The sequence below is a fragment of the Pholcus phalangioides genome, unplaced genomic scaffold, assembly GCF_987345545.1.
Source record: "Pholcus phalangioides strain wild (caught in Gottingen) unplaced genomic scaffold, Ppha-v1.0 ptg000002l_1, whole genome shotgun sequence".
Lineage (NCBI taxonomy): Eukaryota > Metazoa > Arthropoda > Arachnida > Araneae > Pholcidae > Pholcus > Pholcus phalangioides.
In genome coordinates, this window is record NW_028301595.1 from 7,637,231 (window position 1) to 7,654,438 (window position 17,208).

Consider the following 17,208-nt stretch of genomic DNA (forward strand, 5'->3'; position numbering starts at 1 on the left):
CGGCGAGAAAATATTATCTTTGGCAATAATTTACCGCCAAATCAAAAAAAAAAACACGGGACAACGTTAAAATCACGCGCAGAGAAGGGAGGGTGAAGAAGAAAAAAAAGCCCCCCTTGAGCAATATATTGACCCTTAAATCAAGGTAATGCATAGGCAAAGTTTGTAACGGGCTGGACACGGGTCACGCCAATGTTAGAAAAGAACCAGGGCCAGGTCTTGACCTCGATCGGGAGCGAGATCCTTTCCGATCCGAATAGCGTGGCTCGGCTCCACCTCGGGCACCACCCTTTTAAAGACATCGCTGAAAAATTATACGCTCATAACAACTACAGGTGGAGCGCAAAAAAGAAAAAAAAAATGAAAAGAAAAGTGAGTGAAAAACTGGCCACAAGGGGAAGGAAAATAAATAAATAAATAGAGTAAAATTGAATAATTGATGATCGGGTATAAAAGCCAATCGCCCGCCACCGATAAGTCGTATTCGTTCGTTGATACGTTCTCAAATACACATCAGCAAACATGAAAGTGGTGAGTAACGAAAACCTCGTAATCATTACATTTAATTTCATCGACGTAAAATTGAAAATTCGATTCAAATTTGACTTTGAAGTTCATTCGAATATTCACTTTATTGGTCTAAAAATTTCTGAATTAATCATTGAAATATTTGGAGATTAATCAAATCAATAGTAAATTTTAAAATTACTCATTCCAATTGGTTTAGATGTTTCTAGTCATTCTGAAAGTTCATTGAAGTTATTAAGAATTCATTTAAAAATTTAATTTTTTTCACTTGGAAAATTTTTTTGCAGCTCTGATAAATTGAATTTATTAGTTTGTCATTTGCTGGTTTTTTCCCGATTGAGTAGAATTCCCGATTTATACTCGACGATGATGTACGCCGAGGGACCTGAACGTGTTTGCCCGCGGGCCGGATGTGGCTCTCGAAGCTTTTTTGCAGTGACGAAAAGAGCTTGCGTAATTGCAGAATTTATTGAAATGATAGAGAAAGAACTCGATGGAAAAAAAAATGCTAAAATGAAAGATGTAATTTCAAAGAACCAGGTGAACTTCTTGACTGAGATTACTTTTGAAAAATATTTCAGAATTAATGAGAAATAATTTCAGAATCAATGAAAAATAGTTTCAGAATCAATGAGAAATAATTTCAGAAATAATGAGAAATAATTTCAGAATTAATGAGAAATAATTTCAGAATTAATGAGAAATAATTGCAGAAATAATGAGAAATAATTTCAGAATCAATGAAAAATAGTTTCAGAATCAATGAGAAATAATTTCAGAATTAATGAGAAATAATTTCAGAATCAATGAGAAATAATTTCAGAATTAATGAGAAATAATTTCAGAATCAATGAGAAATAATTTCAGAAATATTGAGAAATAATTTCAGAAATATTGAGAAATAATTTCAGAATTAATGAGAAATAATTTCAGAAATAATGAGAAATAATTGCAGAATCAATGAAAAATAATTTCAGAAATAATGAAAAATAATTTCAGAATTAATGAGAAATAATTGCAGAATCAATGAAAAATAGTTTCAGAATCAATGAGAAATAATTTCAGAAATAATGAGAAATAATTTCAGAATCAATGAAAAATAGTTTCAGAATCAATGAGAAATAATTTCAGAAATAATGAAAAATAGTTTCAGAATCAATGAGAAATAATTTCAGAAATAATGAGAAATAATTTCAGAATCAATGAGAAATAATTTCAGAAATAATGAGAAATAATTTCAGAATTAATGAGAAATAATTTCAGAATTAATGAGAAATAATTGTGGAATCAATGGAAAATAGTTTCCGAATGAATGAGAAATAATTTCAGAAATAATGAGAAATAATTTCAGAGTCAATGAGAAATAATTTCAGAATTAATGAGAAATAATTTCAGAATTAATGAGAAATAATTTCAGAATTAATGAGAAATAATTTCAGAATTAATGAGAAATAATTTCAGAATCAATGATATTTAATTTAATCTTAATTCCGATCAGAGTTAATAATTTAATTCTGAATTCACATGATTTCAGAAATTTCATAATTATCGAAAAAATAATAATTTCGCAATCGGTGGAAAAAATTATTTCGTAATTTATGAAAATTTATAATTAATGAAAATTTATAATTAATGAAAAATATTTCCAGAACTATATTAAAAGAAATATTTTCAAAAAGATATTTCAGAATTAATAAGAAATATTTCCAGAATGATTGAGAGAAACGGTTTCAGAATTAATGAGGGTTCACATTTAATGAAAAAGTGATTTCAGAATTAATAAGTGATCATTTCAAAGCTAGTGAGATATAATTTCAGAATTAATGCGAAATAATTTCAAAATTTATTAATAGAAATGGTTGTTATTGAAAGAAATAACGTCAGAACTATCGGAAAAATCTATATTGTAATTCATGAAAAATCACAACGAATGATAAAATATTTCAACAATTACCGAAATAAATCTATTCAGAATTATTTTAAGAAATATTTTCAGAATTATTGACAATTTCAGAATTAATGGAATTCAAATTTAACGGTAAAATAATTTCAGACGAAATAGAAATTCATATTTAATGTAAAAAAATGTATTCGAGGATTATGAAAATTAAAAAAAGAGATGAATTATCTCAGAATAAATTCTATAATAATATAGCCCCCCCCCCGGTTTGATTCGGAGCCCTGGGTGCCCTAGTGAATCGAGATGTGTGGTCTTTAAACGGAGGTTTGACTACACAAGATTACATTTCCACGTAATAAACTTTCTTCCCTCATAGGAGTATATAATTTCAGTCCAGAGAGAAATTTCACAACCTTCCATATTTTCAGAGAGTACAATTCGTCCTAAAAGGGGTCCTTAGGCATGCCCCCCCCCCCACATCCTGGAGCAAGTCCCCTAGGCTTGGATTTTTTCTGGGCCCTCAGACCAGACATTCATGGGCCCCTTTATGATGAATTTATAGCGTGAAAAAAACAAAAAATTATTAGAATCGTCCCGGGTCTCAGGGCTGGAGCCCTGTCAGCCCCACCCTTGTGGAGAACATGTCCTTAGGCATCTGCCTAGTTTTCCTGAGCAGAAAGCCGGCGGAACTATTCTTGATACTGGGTATGTGTCTATCGTAGTGCGAATGAGGATTTTTCAAGACATCCGCATATTGAATGCATTAGTCTCTCTAGAACTAATTTCATCAATATTGATAGCCCTAAATGATCAGCACTTAGTGGCAAATACTGTATATACTGTAATCCGAATGCTAAATATTGTGGTTCATGAGTGAAAATTTTATGAAAGAATTGTTTTTTTTTACTTTTCTCGCAGCTCGCAATCGTCGCCCTGTTGTTGGCTGTTGCCTTCGCAGAGGAAATGATGGAGGTAGCAGAGTCCTACCCTGCCGCAGCTGTCGTCAGCCACGGTAGCCACGGACAAGCCCACGGTGCCTACGGACGTCAGGCTTCCGGATACGGTGCCCACGGACACGGATACCACGGTGACCACGGACGTTACGCCGACAGGGCCCACGCCGCTCACGGACACCACAACGTTGGAGCTTCCAGGTCCCACGACGCCTACGGTGCCCACGCCGCCCGTCAAGACAAGTACAGGAACGTTGGAGCTTACGCCCAAGATAAGGGAGCAGGTTACGAGAAGGCTTACGCTTACGACAAGAAGGCCGGACACCACGCCATCACCGCCGACCACGGTGCACGCAGCGGACACTACGGAGTCCACGACAGGAACGCACACCACAATGTTGGAGCCTACGCTCGTGCCGGACACGACCGCTATGGAGCTCACGACAGGTATGGAGGTCACGGATACGGTGTCCAGGCCCACCAAAACAGCGCATACGGCCGACATGGCGCATCCCACGGACAGATGTACCACGCAGCTGCCGCAGCACCCGCATACAGACATTATTAATTTATTGGTGAGTACCGAATTTTGATTACTTTCTTAAGGAATCTAATTGTAAAAAGTAATTTCAATTCACTGTTTCCAATTTACGACCCGTATTTTCCGGGACATCCCAGGACTTTTCTGGGACTTTTTGTAAAAATGTCCTATTTTTCCCCGCACTTTCAACGAAGCCTACGTGAATTTTAATTCTTTACTAAAAAATCAGATGAAAATTATTTTCCTAAATTATCAATTATGTTGTGGTAGTTATAACTAAAATGCAAATGTGAACGTCATCTCACATATTAATCGTTTAATGCTATTATTATTATCATCATCACCATAATGAGTTTAAATTTTGATTCACTGCAGAGTTAGCAGTAGTGCTTCACATCTCCCGCCAATTCGCAATTTTTTACTGATTTCAGTCATAATTGGCAACTTTTCTTACGTTTGGCGTTTTTTTTTTGCCGATTTCTCGTATTTTCTCGTATTTAAGAAATATGGTCAGCCTACCACGAAATTAATTATGATAATTATGCCGAAAATACAAATGATCATCTCACATATTCGCCATGTAGCATTTTTTTTTTTCGTTAATTAAATTTCAGTACACTGGGATTAGCAGTAGTGCTTCATTTCCCGCCAGCTCACAATTTTTCACCGATTTCAATCAAAATTTGCAGTTATTTTCTTACGTTTGGCACTGTTCTTGGCGATAATTGGTGATTTTCTGTATATTTTAATCCCAAATTAAAATGAACACAACAAAAGAAATAAAAATAAAATTGAATTAACCAATGTATTTGTCATCTGCAAACCTTTGTTTTTGTACAATACATTTTAATTATGACCTTATAATATAAGATCATATGTTATTTGCAAATATTATTTGCTGTACAATCCCTATATTTATCGCTGATTGGCTAGCCAACCATAAAATAAGCAATTTCGCCGTACTTAGCAGTTTTCGTTACCATTTAGCGACGTTTATTGGCAATGTCTTAATGAAATATGGTAACCCAAAATTAAAGGAATTACAGCAGTATAAGAAGAAGTATAACTTGTTATACATAATTGCTAAGTTTCGGGTGCTAAGTGGCGTGTTTCTCGAAACATTACCGTATGTTCTCAAGTAATTTGTCCATCCCAACTTTTTTACAAAAACGTCCCGTTTTTCCCACGTATTTCCCACTTAAAGTCCCAGTTAAAGTTTCTATTCAAATCAATCAAAATCAAAATTATTTTTCAACCCATAAATTATATACCATAATTACAACTATGAATAAGAATATTAAATTCACATGTTCGTCATGTTTAAAAGTTTTATTTCGTGAAATTCATTTTAATTTTTCCCAGCAATTTGCAGCAATGCTTCATTTCACTCCACTGACAATTTTCCAGTGATTTAGGACAAATTTGGCAAACTTAGCTTACCTTTAGCACAGTGGTTCCCAACCGTTTATAGTCCATGCTCCACCAAAGCCCCACTGAAATCCTGATTCCCCCCCCCCCATCAACGTCATTACTATAACTTTTCTCAGGGGGAGTGGTACTGCCCTCCCCTCCCCCATTGAAAATTCATAGTTCCATGACAATTCTTTTTTGGTTTTGTTAAAACTTTCTTGTTTTGCATCCTTAAATTTTGCAACCCAGGAAGCTTTGCCCCCTCCCCTCCTACCGTGGGGTACGTGGACTTCATCTTACTGACACAAATTGTCCATTGGACACAATACATCAAAACCCCCTGGCTATACCTCCTCCTGAAGAAAACACTGAAAGAAAAATAAAAGAAGTCATCACAAAAGAAATTGTTAAAAAAGTATAAATTCGAACTGATATAGAAAATGGTAGAAATTCTGAAAGGTTCCAAGCCATAACAAAAAAAAAATTCATTCTCAAATTGCACCCTTGAAGGGCGCGAGTCCCACGTTGAGAATCACCGGTTAGGAACCATTTTTTGGCGATAACTAATTATGTCCCGTATATTTTCATATCTAGAATCCATATTTCCTTCGGGAAAATATGATCTAAGTTCTTGATCCTCGAAACTGGATTGCATTTGTTCCCCTCTAATCAGTGCCGTCTTAAGGCACGGCCCGGGGGCCTCACAAAAATGAGATCTGATTGAAATTTTCGAGAAGTTGTTTGGTAGGGCCTCAGAAAAATCAATTGGCTCGGGGGTCCATGATACTCTTAAGACGGCCCTGCCTCTAATTTGAAAGACAGATGGCGAGACCAATTTGCGTATTACACGCATTGCACATCTCTCTCTAAACTCACCTACTTCCTGAACGTGACACACATTCCGGTGCAACTTTAAAACAGATGAATTCCTTGTTTTAAATATATATTAGTGAGGGAATAGAAAATTAACTTTTGTGTGACATAAGAAATTATTTTTTCATTAATTTCATTTCAATTTGTTTCCAGATTAAAATCCAGAAACAACTGAAAGATATGATCCGACTCAAGGACTGAAATTAGAAGAAGAAAAAAAAGAACATCTTAGCGTTTGTAAAAAAAATTGAATATTGATTGTGTTTGTCTCTTCTCTCAATAATTTATTATTTTCCACTCTGCAATATCTCTCTCTTATTCTTTGTGAAATAAAAATCCATGAAAAACTGCCAAAAAAGTGTCCCGTTTTCTTGTTTTTTCTTTCACTTAGTTATTGTTTTATAGTGATTGTTATTCCTTCGGTACGCATTTGATTTTATACAGCAAAAAAACCTTCTTTTCCACACACACCGGCGTCCGTAAAAGAGAACTGACCGTAAAATGGGGGTTTCTATTGAAGCTTTTGAAATAAAAATTATTGTTTGGCCTGTAAAACAGTGTGTAGCACGTAATAATCAAAACGAAAATTTCTCTACTATTTCTTCTTTTTTTTAATATACAGGGAGCGCAAAAAGTCCGTAGAAACTTTCAAAATGCATAAAAACCGGAAAAATAACCGAAACAAAAAACGGTTTGCAGGGTTAGCATTGCTAAATCACGGGAATTTTTTTAAGACAGGAAAAAAAATTACAAAAAGATAGTTGGCGCTGACGTACACAAATCAAAGAAAAGATCGCAAATAACGAACAAAATTCCTCCAGATCGTTTATTACAGCAGTATGTGTTCAACATGACCACCACCACCACAGGGATTAACACATTGCAAGCGAGTCACAAATCCAGCAACGGCAGAGTACAGCACGTCCGGATGTATACATGACACCTCTCGGCGGATCGCATCTTGCAGTTTCGACAGATTGGTCGGACCGGATCGATACACTTTCCTTTGACTTGTGTACGTCAGCGCTACCTATCGGATGGTTTTTTTCCTGTCAAAAAAATTCCCGTGACCTTAGCCATGCCAACCCTGCAAACCGTTCTTTATTTCGGTTATTTTTCCGGTTTTTATGGATTTTTAAAGTTTCTACGGACTTTTTGCCCACCCTATATATATATGTGGTGATTCGATTATAAAATAAGTTGGTCTATCCAGAACATTCTGCTGCAGCTTCAGTCAATCGATATCAAAATTTGGACCACAGAACACTTCTCTCGCATCTGCAAATGTCCAGGTTCCCCGAAAATTATTGCAATATTTTACATATTTATTGAATTCTTCAATGATAGTTTTAATAAATTCAACACTGCGGCTGATTGTGAGAAAGGCAAGTATCTATGCATCAAGTCAAGTTTCTATTTTCTGAGATTATTTATACACTAGCAAAAACAAAACCTGGCGCTGCACGAGTATTTTCCAGGAAGCATAAGAGAAGTTACAACCTATTTTAAAAGGGTAAACATGTCTGAAATGCATTGTTTGTGAATCACGGTACCCAATGTGAAAACATTCCGGAAGTCATTGTCCTAAACCATTGTTCCCGACAGTTTTTTGCCCATTTTTGGCATTTGACGAACTTTTGAATCGTTCGAGTTGGGTCTTGTTTGGTAGATATGCAAAATTTGGCGAAGATCTGTCTAAAATTGTAGTTTTGTATAGAGAACGAACATATACACAGACAGAACGGACCGAGCATAACTTGGCAATGTCGCTTACGCGATATAAGCTCATTGCCCTGGAGTGCGTGGTCGTGCCGGAGAAAATTCTGAGTTACAAGGGGGAAACTAAAAATAAATAAAATGAAATTGGGTTCCTATTTTGTGGGGCCTAAAGGACCCCCCAATCATGTACGTGCATTCAGACTAGGGGCGTAGCCAGAAATTACGTTCGGGGGACCACTTTCATTTCGAGGGGGGGGGGGGGACCAAAGTGATAAAACAATAGATTTCGCCATCTTTTTCCCTTTTTTCGGTCATTTTCTCACATTTCGGGGAGGACCAGATCCCTAAGTCCCTCCCGCTACACCCATGATTCAGACACAATTTCAAAAAATCATGTGAGGGGACAGGCATATTCGAAAATGATCAGGTTATACAAAAAGTTCGGGGGGGGGGGAGGCACTATTTTAAGATGTCTGGAGAACCCTCTTTGACCATGGAGGAAAGAATAACCTCTTATTATTCTTTCCTCCATGCTCTTTGACATTATTTAAATACGAAATTCAAAGTAACGTATGCAAGTAAAAATAATTATACAAAAGTGCGAGACTGTGCAAATGAAATGGGAGAACCCCATCATGTTCATTCGGATACCATTTCAAAGAGCACGTACACAACGCCAATGCTCATTTTGCTGCAATCCTGTTTAAGTTGGTCTGGAGCAACTCCCTATCGCTTTGATTCCCGATTATCCCCATTAGCTTCACATCATCTGTGAATTTGCTAGTAATCCCATCGATACCCTGATCGAGTTTATCGATAAAAAGTGAAAAAAGTATGGGGCCAAGGACACTTCCCTGAGGAACTCCACTTGCGACGCCTGTCCAACCAGAGAATTCCCCGTTCACCATAACTCGTTGCGACCTATCTCTTAACCACGACTCTATCCAATTCAGCAAGTTGCCCCCAATTCCAATCTCGTGTAAACGCTTCAAGAGTTTGCCATGTTGGACCCGATCGAATGCCTTCTGGAAATCAAGGTAAACAACATCTACATTTTTGCTCTTACCCAAAGCCTTAGTCATGTGATCATAGAAGCAAAGAAGGTTAGTTACACATGACTTCCCCTTCCTGGACCCATGCTGATTATCCGACAATACATTATTCTCGTCTATCCACTTCACAAACTGGCTTTTGATGATAATTTCCAAAATTTTCGAGAGGGAGCTCGTCAAACTCACTGCATGATAATTTGACACCGCTTCTCTACTACCCTTCTTAAATATCGGAACAACGTTAGCAAGTTCCCAATCCCTTGGGACGATACCCTCAGCAACACTACTCGTGTATATCTGTGCGACTGGACCCAACAGATACATCTTAACTTACATGTACTTCATACACATTCCTCTGCGGAATTTTCAACGAATTGGCTCAAATGAATGGAGCATGACGTTTAGCGTTGATAAGTGCATGGTCGCTCATTTTGGTTCGAACAACCCACGGTTCTCTTACGAGTTGAATGGTGTCACTATCCCGGATGCAACTAGGGTCACCGATTTTGGAATTCTCATTGACGAGCGGCTTAGGTTTTCTGAACATTGTTCAGCAATGGTCAAAAAATCGAATAGAATGCTTGGTCTCTTATTTTCAAAAATGTCTCTTCGCGTTCTCCTAAAGTCATTCTTCCACTTTTTCGAGGCTTAGTTTGTCCTGGACTGGAGTATGCTGTAAGGTTTTGGAGACCATACCTACAGAGAGACATAGACTTGGTTGAAGGGGTGCAGAGAAGAGCTACGCGTGTCCTTATTGGCACACGGGGCTTGAGTTATGAAGACAGACTTCATTTTTTGAATATTTTTACATTGGATGAACGCAGTTGTCGAGGAGATATGATCGAAGTGTTCAAAATTTTCAATGGGGTGGATTCAGATTTTTCAGTGCTTTCAGCTATATTTCAAATTGTGAATGAAGTGTAATGATTATATAGAGGACGGCAATTGTGTGTGTGTGTGTGTGTGTGTGTGTGTGTGTGTGTGTGTGTGTGTGTGTGTGTGTGTGTGTGTGTGTGTGTGTGTGTGTGTGTGTGTGGGGGGGGGGGGGTGTAGTAGATTGTTATCTTCAGTCTGCGGGTCACTAATTTGTTTAATATCGATCTTTATTTAGTCCCCGAGAATTCTGGTGGGCCCTTAAACCAATTATTTAGGGGGCCATAATAATCTCTGTTGATCCACTTGCATCTTCTTTCATGTAGACACTCCGTTGATGATAGAATATGTGGCTGACTCTAGAACAGTGTTTCTCAATGTGGAAGATGGAGTGATCCAAGAGAGTGGTGGCAGCTATGGCAGTTATTTTTAAACTTTTTTCACACTCGGCCCCCTTGCCCAATTCATGGTTCATCTGTGGCTCCCCAAAATAGTTGAGTGGATATTTTCCCATATGAAAAGGGCACTTCAAAGCATAAATAGGTTCAATAATCAATATCTCCATGTTCCCGCGACGTCCCTAGGAGCCGCAACGCACACCGAGTTATGGGTATAATTTACGTTAATACCCCTCCCCGACTTACGTCTTCTCGCACTTACGTCACTTACGGCTTTTGTCATCGTGTTCTCAGATAAAAAAAATTTTCCTGAGTGGTGTCCCATAAAAAAAAAGACAAATATATAGAAAGTAATAAAAAAAATCCGCAAAAATTCGACCCCCCTGCTCCTCAGAACAAAGATAGGCATTATCATTGGGAAAACTTTGCCACCACTTGCTTCCATTTCGACTTAGGTCATCAGTCTTGGAACGAATCATTGACGTAAGTCGGAGTGTGACTGTATAGGATTCTATGAATTGTCTTAGAACTCCCAGAAATACCTATAATCGCCTCATGTTGTCTTAAGAGGGCGAGAAGGAAAAAAACTGAAAAAAAAGGAGTGGTAGAGCAAATAAAAAAATTGAGGTAGGCTTTGCGTCATAGAATACGTTATGCAGCTGTGCGGTCGTGTGACCGTTGTGACGCACTAAATTTTGAGTAGCCACACACATCTATGATTTCCTACTAAAAACTCAGGTTTCAAGCCCCCAAAGATGCTACACCGCAGGATAAACGTTCATTACATTTTATGTGGTGTTTGCCCTCTTGGAAGGGCGGACAAAGAGACCCATAAAAACAAGATTAAATGAGCACGCTTGCTGTGCTGAGAATGAAGAACGCGAAAAGTCGACCATCGTCGCTCACTGATGGCAAGAGGACCATAGATTAAAATTTCAGGAAGCGTGTGAGTTTTTCTTTTTTAGTTCAAGTAAAATCCGCAGCTCATTTAGATTTCTTCACATATATGTTTCGCATTAATGATTAATCGAACAAAACTCTATTGATGTATTTCCACTCAGTGAATTTTGTTGCAGTAAACTCTGTGTTCAAGGAAGGGTGCCCCAAATCTTGACGTTATTCCCAAGGGTGCCGCGAATTTCAAAAGGCGGGGAGACACTGGCCTAGACTCTAAACATTCTAAGAGCATATAGAAATGTCCTCTCCACTTGTCAATACAAGATTCATTGAAAGACTGGTTATTTGTGGAGATGAAGATTACAAGGAAGAAAATTCATCACTGCCCCCCACGGGGACTCGAGATGGTAGAGCACTCGTCCGGCAAGCGAGAGACCGGGGTTCGAGTCCCCGTGGGGGGCAGTGATGAATTTTCTTCCTTGTAATCTTCATCTCCACAAATAACCAGTCTTTCAATTAATCTTGTATTCTTAGAGCATTTCATCGACAATCCATCTGCACGTGTAAGACACAGAAATGAACTGATCAAATCACAAATGGATAGGGACACCGACGACCTCGAAGCTAGTGTTGTTTTGAAGCTGTGCATTTTAGCCTTCGATCAGTTTTTGTCTTTTCTATAGTGATCTTAGGTGTTTTAATTTCTGGGCCAATTCTGGAACGAATTAAACGGTCTTCCATAGAAACCTATGGGAAATCACGTTTCGCCCAACCTACTTAATTAAAATAGATATGGCATTTTTTGAAGGGGTGTTTGGTGATTTCTAATTGCCGCTTTAAGGGTTAATCATTGTAAATACAAAGTTGCTATAAATTTTTCACAGGATTTTAAAAGAAAATTCACAACAAAAATTAATGAATTGATGTACTCAGATTTCGCCCTTGGAACTATCAAAGAGTCGGATTTTTTTTGGCACAGAAAACAGTAAGAATTCTCCCAATATGCGGTGCTTTTCGGTGCCACGTTAATACAATACAGTGTTAACTCGGCTAACGAAGATGTTTCGTTCCAGAATCACGTTCGTTAGCCGGAACGTGATTTCTCATACGTTTCCATGGAAAATCGTTTGATTCGTTCCAATTTCTGACCAAAATTTAAAGATAAATTGTTTTCTAAAAAAAACACCAAGGAATGCTATAAAAAAGACAAAAACTGATTGAAGGCTGAAATAAACAGCTTCACAATTAGATAAATTAGAATCTATAGGAAGATCAGAAATTGAAGATCTTTTCGTTTTACTCTATGTACACACCCAATACCAGCTTTTGGCTACTAAAGCTCGTGTTAACACAACCCGATGGAGTTCGTAGGTGTGTCCCATCCATTTCTGTGTCTAATACGTGCAAATGGAAAAGATAATCTTCTAGAATGTTCCGTTTGATATTCCAAGAGCTTTGCATCGTCAATTATGGTTAGAAGTGTTTCTATCAACAACTAGGTCTACTGTAGAGGTGGGCTGCTCTTGGCTAGTCAATAAAATTTATGAGTATATGCTACAGAATTTACATTTCGTAGAACACATACAGTACAGTAGAACCTCCCCTAACGGATACTTTTCTGATTTCCGATCCCGTGGAATAGGGCCTTAATGTATTTCACTCCCCGTTAGCGGATGCTCTCGATAACCAACAGTAAAATCAGACAAAAACCGAGAATTCGTAATATTCAACTAAGATTATGTTTAATCCCAAGCTTTCAGGAAGAAAAATAAGGAATATCGAAACTCAATGTTTCCCAAAGTGGCAAAAATTATAAATCGTTATTTAATTACTTATAAAGTTAATAAGTAATTCATCGTCAATTAATCACTAATTAACTTCACATAAGTATGGTTCAGGGTGGTGAAGTCAAATATAATGTTGGTTTTCACATTTATTTTAATTACAAAAAATGTGTAGTGCGCATATCATGTACAGGTAAATAAAGCCAGTGTTCAGGTAGAAAAATAAGGAATATCGAAACAATAGCTCAATGTTTCCCAAAGTGGCAACACCGCCTCTTGGGGGGTGTGAAGCGAATGAATGAATGAACGCCAGAACTTTGCCACTGGACTTATCCCGTTGCCGAGATCTCTTCCAGCCAGGCTTCGTGGCAGAGGCTGGAACACTTTATTTTGTGTCAAAAAAAACAAAAAACATACAAACTTTTTTTACAACATATTTTCCCCGGACAATTGGGTACAGTCGCGATTAACAAATTTTGTGGTGATTACAGACGAGATGGGATTAGGAGTTGGAGAAGTTTCGGGGTTTAGTTAAGATGAATGTAACTCACATATTAGGATGGAGGTATGTTTTAAAAGCAATTGAGCGCCCCCCTCCCCCATGCATCTTACACTTGCCATATTATATACACAGGATACAAAAAGAAAAAGAAATGAGAATCTTATTGTGTAATAATATATATCCATCGGAGCGAGTCATCTCGCTTAACACCTTATTGATGAGCAAATGGGTTTGATAACTTGCAGACTGGAAGCCAGCATCAGTTTTATTGGGTTGAGTTCATTCGCTCCGGCGGATTTAATGAAAATATACAAAATAGAAGTATTGTGTGGGGGGAATATATACAATTAGGGAGCACCCGTGGCATCTCGCGGGGGGTGTGGAGCGAAAAGTTTGGAAAACTATGCAATAGCTTACCCCCCCATTTGAGAAAATTAAACAAACTTGGAAAAATAGTGTAGTTCTGTGTTCTGTAAATGGTTTCCTCGCAGGATTGCAGAATGCTTCTGCAAATGGCAGTAAACAAGTCTGACATTTATTAGTTGTTTCTACATTTGCAAATGAAAACGAATGCCTGCTCTATATAATTTTGTTTCATTTTTCATGCATTTTTTTTCCGTGCGGCAGCGGAGAGCGCCACCTATATTTATAGTTTCAATTATTTTCTGTGTTGAAATAAATCCGAATTTTTTTCGTTTATTAACGTCTATTATTTTTTACGTCACGCGTTTCATTTTACGTATTGGAACGCGCGACATCTATGAATTGCAATTCTATCACATAGATTGAAAACTCTGTTATTCTAGTTTTAGTTTCCTGTAAAAAATTCAAATAACAAGGATAAGAGCTTATTCTATTATAATATAATGAATTTTATTGTAAAGTGAAGTAATTAATATTTCATTAATGACAATAAACATTTTAATAATTTAATTAAGTACATATGTATTAGTTTGCTTTAAATCATGCTAAGATTACGGGAGTGTAAATCAAATGTGATATTTTATCCTCTCGTTAGCGATAGGGGTGAGGTTACGTGAAACTCATCAAATTATGAAAATTTCTTCGATGGACCGGGTGTCAAAAAAAGTCCGCATTCGCTCTGCGGAACAAGAATCTGTGTCATAAAAATATATTTCTGAACTACACCTATTTGTCCCATATTTTACAGAGCAGAATTATTTTTTCATATAATTCGGCATCCTTTTAATAAAAATGTCGATTTTTTCAAGCTTTCTAAAAAAACTCACTTTGAAATTTTTAAATCGTGAATTCGTTATTTTAACATTAGCTACGCATCAATGTGAAAACGTGGTTGTTTTTTTTTTTCATTTGGTCATCCTAGTTATACACGTCGCTTTTGGAAAACGAAAAGCATGCTCATGAAACTATTTTTTTTCCACCATCTTCATTTTCTGCACATTAGGACTACTTAGACTGTTACTTATACAGTTCACAGCTGATTCTGAACGGCTTTTTTATCTCACCGAGAGGTTCGTACGCCAAACAGACTTTCTTCTATAAAAATGTGCTGTTTCATCATCAACTGCTCCTTGTATCAGAAAAGGCATTGGCAAGGGCAAAGGAGGGTATTGAACACACGACATCTCTGAGCATCTTTTTTTTTTAATATCATCAGCACGTATTCCCAAGAGATCGTTACGACCTGTCCAGGAAATTTGTTAGTGTTAGTAGACATCCATGCCCGACCCGGGATTCGAACCCAGACCTGCACAGTCAGAAGCTAGCTCCCTAACCACTGGACTGCCAGGCGGCTTGAGGCACATTTCGCGAGAATCTTGTTGACCTGGGCTACCATATTCCACTGCTATGTAATTAGTATTCCACACATACCCACGGTTTTTTAATCATGACAACTGATACGCAAGTATCACTGATTTCGCGCGTTTAAGTATCCACATTAAAATTCACGAAATGCAAGAAGCTGTCAAAAGAACGAGAAAATAGTAAAAGAAAAAAGACGAACTCTGGGCCGGAACTGGGGGAAGGGGGGGGGGAGAGAAATGGGGTAACTGTTCCGGGTGCCATATATCAGGAAAGAACAAAAAATACCATTATAAAATCATCGGAATTTGAAGTGGATGGGGCGACAAAATCATGTTTGCTCCTCCTCACAAAAATCTCAGTTACGATGAAAGGCTTTAACGATAAATAAATGATATTAAAAAATAACCAAATGCAGAACAAGAGAAAAAAAATTACTACTCACTTTACTTAGTCATCCGCGTTGAGAGCGAATTTTGGCATACACCATTCCCATCCGAAATGTAGAACTAGTGGTCAAAGGAAGAGAAAGAATGAATCCCCCCCCCCCCAGTCTATGATGCCAAACCAACACCAGCTATAGCAAACATGAACAAAATTATTTATTTATTACAATTTATTCTTACGCTTCTGCAGAGTAAAACAAGGCGAGCTGAGGGTTCACAGAAGTAAGAACACAGCAAAAACTCCACCAAAATCGCTAAATCACTTCCCTGTTGAAAGAGGGAGCACAAACTGAAATCGTCTGATCTCAGTGGAACAAAAAATTCCAACTTGAGCAAAAACATGGAAGGTGTGTGGTGAAAGGACACAATCAGTTTTTATACAACCTCTGACAATAAAGTTCGGTGAATAGTCCTGTAACATTAACGTAGATGAAATGTTAACGAAAGTTACCTTACTGTCCTTCGAAATAGTCACCTCCCATTACTATGCACCGCTGAGATCTCCTATACATGTCCTGGAAACTTTGCAAGAAGTCTTCTTTTGGGATGGAGTTCAAAAGCCTCGTCACGTTTCGTTGGATGTCAGGAATATCGTCAAATCTCTTTCCTTTCAAAGTGAGTTTGAGTCGTGGGAATAGGAAGAAGTCTGGAGGATTGAGATCTGGCGAATATGGTGGATGTTCAATTTGAACCACCCCTTTTTTTGCCAGGAACTGTTTGGCTGTGTGAGGGCGAGCATTGTCGTGAACAAGAAACCATGAACCTTATTGTGCGTACTGAGGCCGTACCCTGCGTAAACGTTTCATGAAACGGGTCAAAATTTCAATGTACCTTGCAGCATTCGTCGTCATTCCCTCAGGTAGAAATTCCTTGTGGATAATGCTTGGACTATCAAAAAAGGTGATTAGCATCGTTTTGATGCGTGATTTTTCTGCTCTGACCTTTTTCCGACGAGGTGATGCAGGAGAACGCCATTCCATGCTTTGCCGTTTGTTTCAGGGTCGTACCTGAGACACCAGGACTCATCCTCAGTGATCTTTTGTTCGTTCATTTTCCTGTCCTCAGTTAAGAACCAACGCACTAAAACAAGTCTTTCACGGAACACAAATGACGCTCAACTGAACAACGGTGGCGGCAGATGGTCAATACCTGCCGCTACGCATGTGCAGCGTTTGGCTTCGCCAGTGTTGCCAGATCGGCCGTTCTGACTTCATTCACCGAACTTTATTGTCAGAGGTTGTATATATAGAAATTCCACCACGTAGGTTTTTTTTTTTCTGGAGCATGCTAAATGTTTGCTGTCGCGTGATGTTATATGACCAGCATATATATGACAGTTATGTAATACCAGCAGTTATATGACCACATACATTGAGAGCGATTATGTGTTACTGGGGTATATAAAATCTTGAAATTTTCGGTGACCTCCCCCACACACACAATGACGGTCGCTTCTGGGAAAATTTTACTTCAGCTTTTCCTTCAACATTAAACAAAATAATAATTGGAAGAAAAAATCAAATGCCGTGTTCAATGTCAATGCCTTC

The 17,208-nt window shown here is 37.8% G+C and overlaps 1 protein-coding gene across 1 annotated transcript; it reads left to right on the plus strand.

The window, feature by feature from the left end:
- Window positions 1-449: 449 nt before the first annotated feature.
- Window positions 450-6,546, plus strand: LOC149089309 (uncharacterized). Its single transcript, XM_089239717.1, has 3 exons — window positions 450-531; window positions 3,347-3,956; window positions 6,359-6,546. The coding sequence occupies exons 1-2, from the start codon at window positions 523-525 to the stop codon at window positions 3,947-3,949; spliced, it is 612 nt and encodes a 203-aa protein (XP_089095843.1). The 5' UTR covers window positions 450-522; the 3' UTR covers window positions 3,950-3,956; window positions 6,359-6,546.
- Window positions 6,547-17,208: the final 10,662 nt, after the last annotated feature.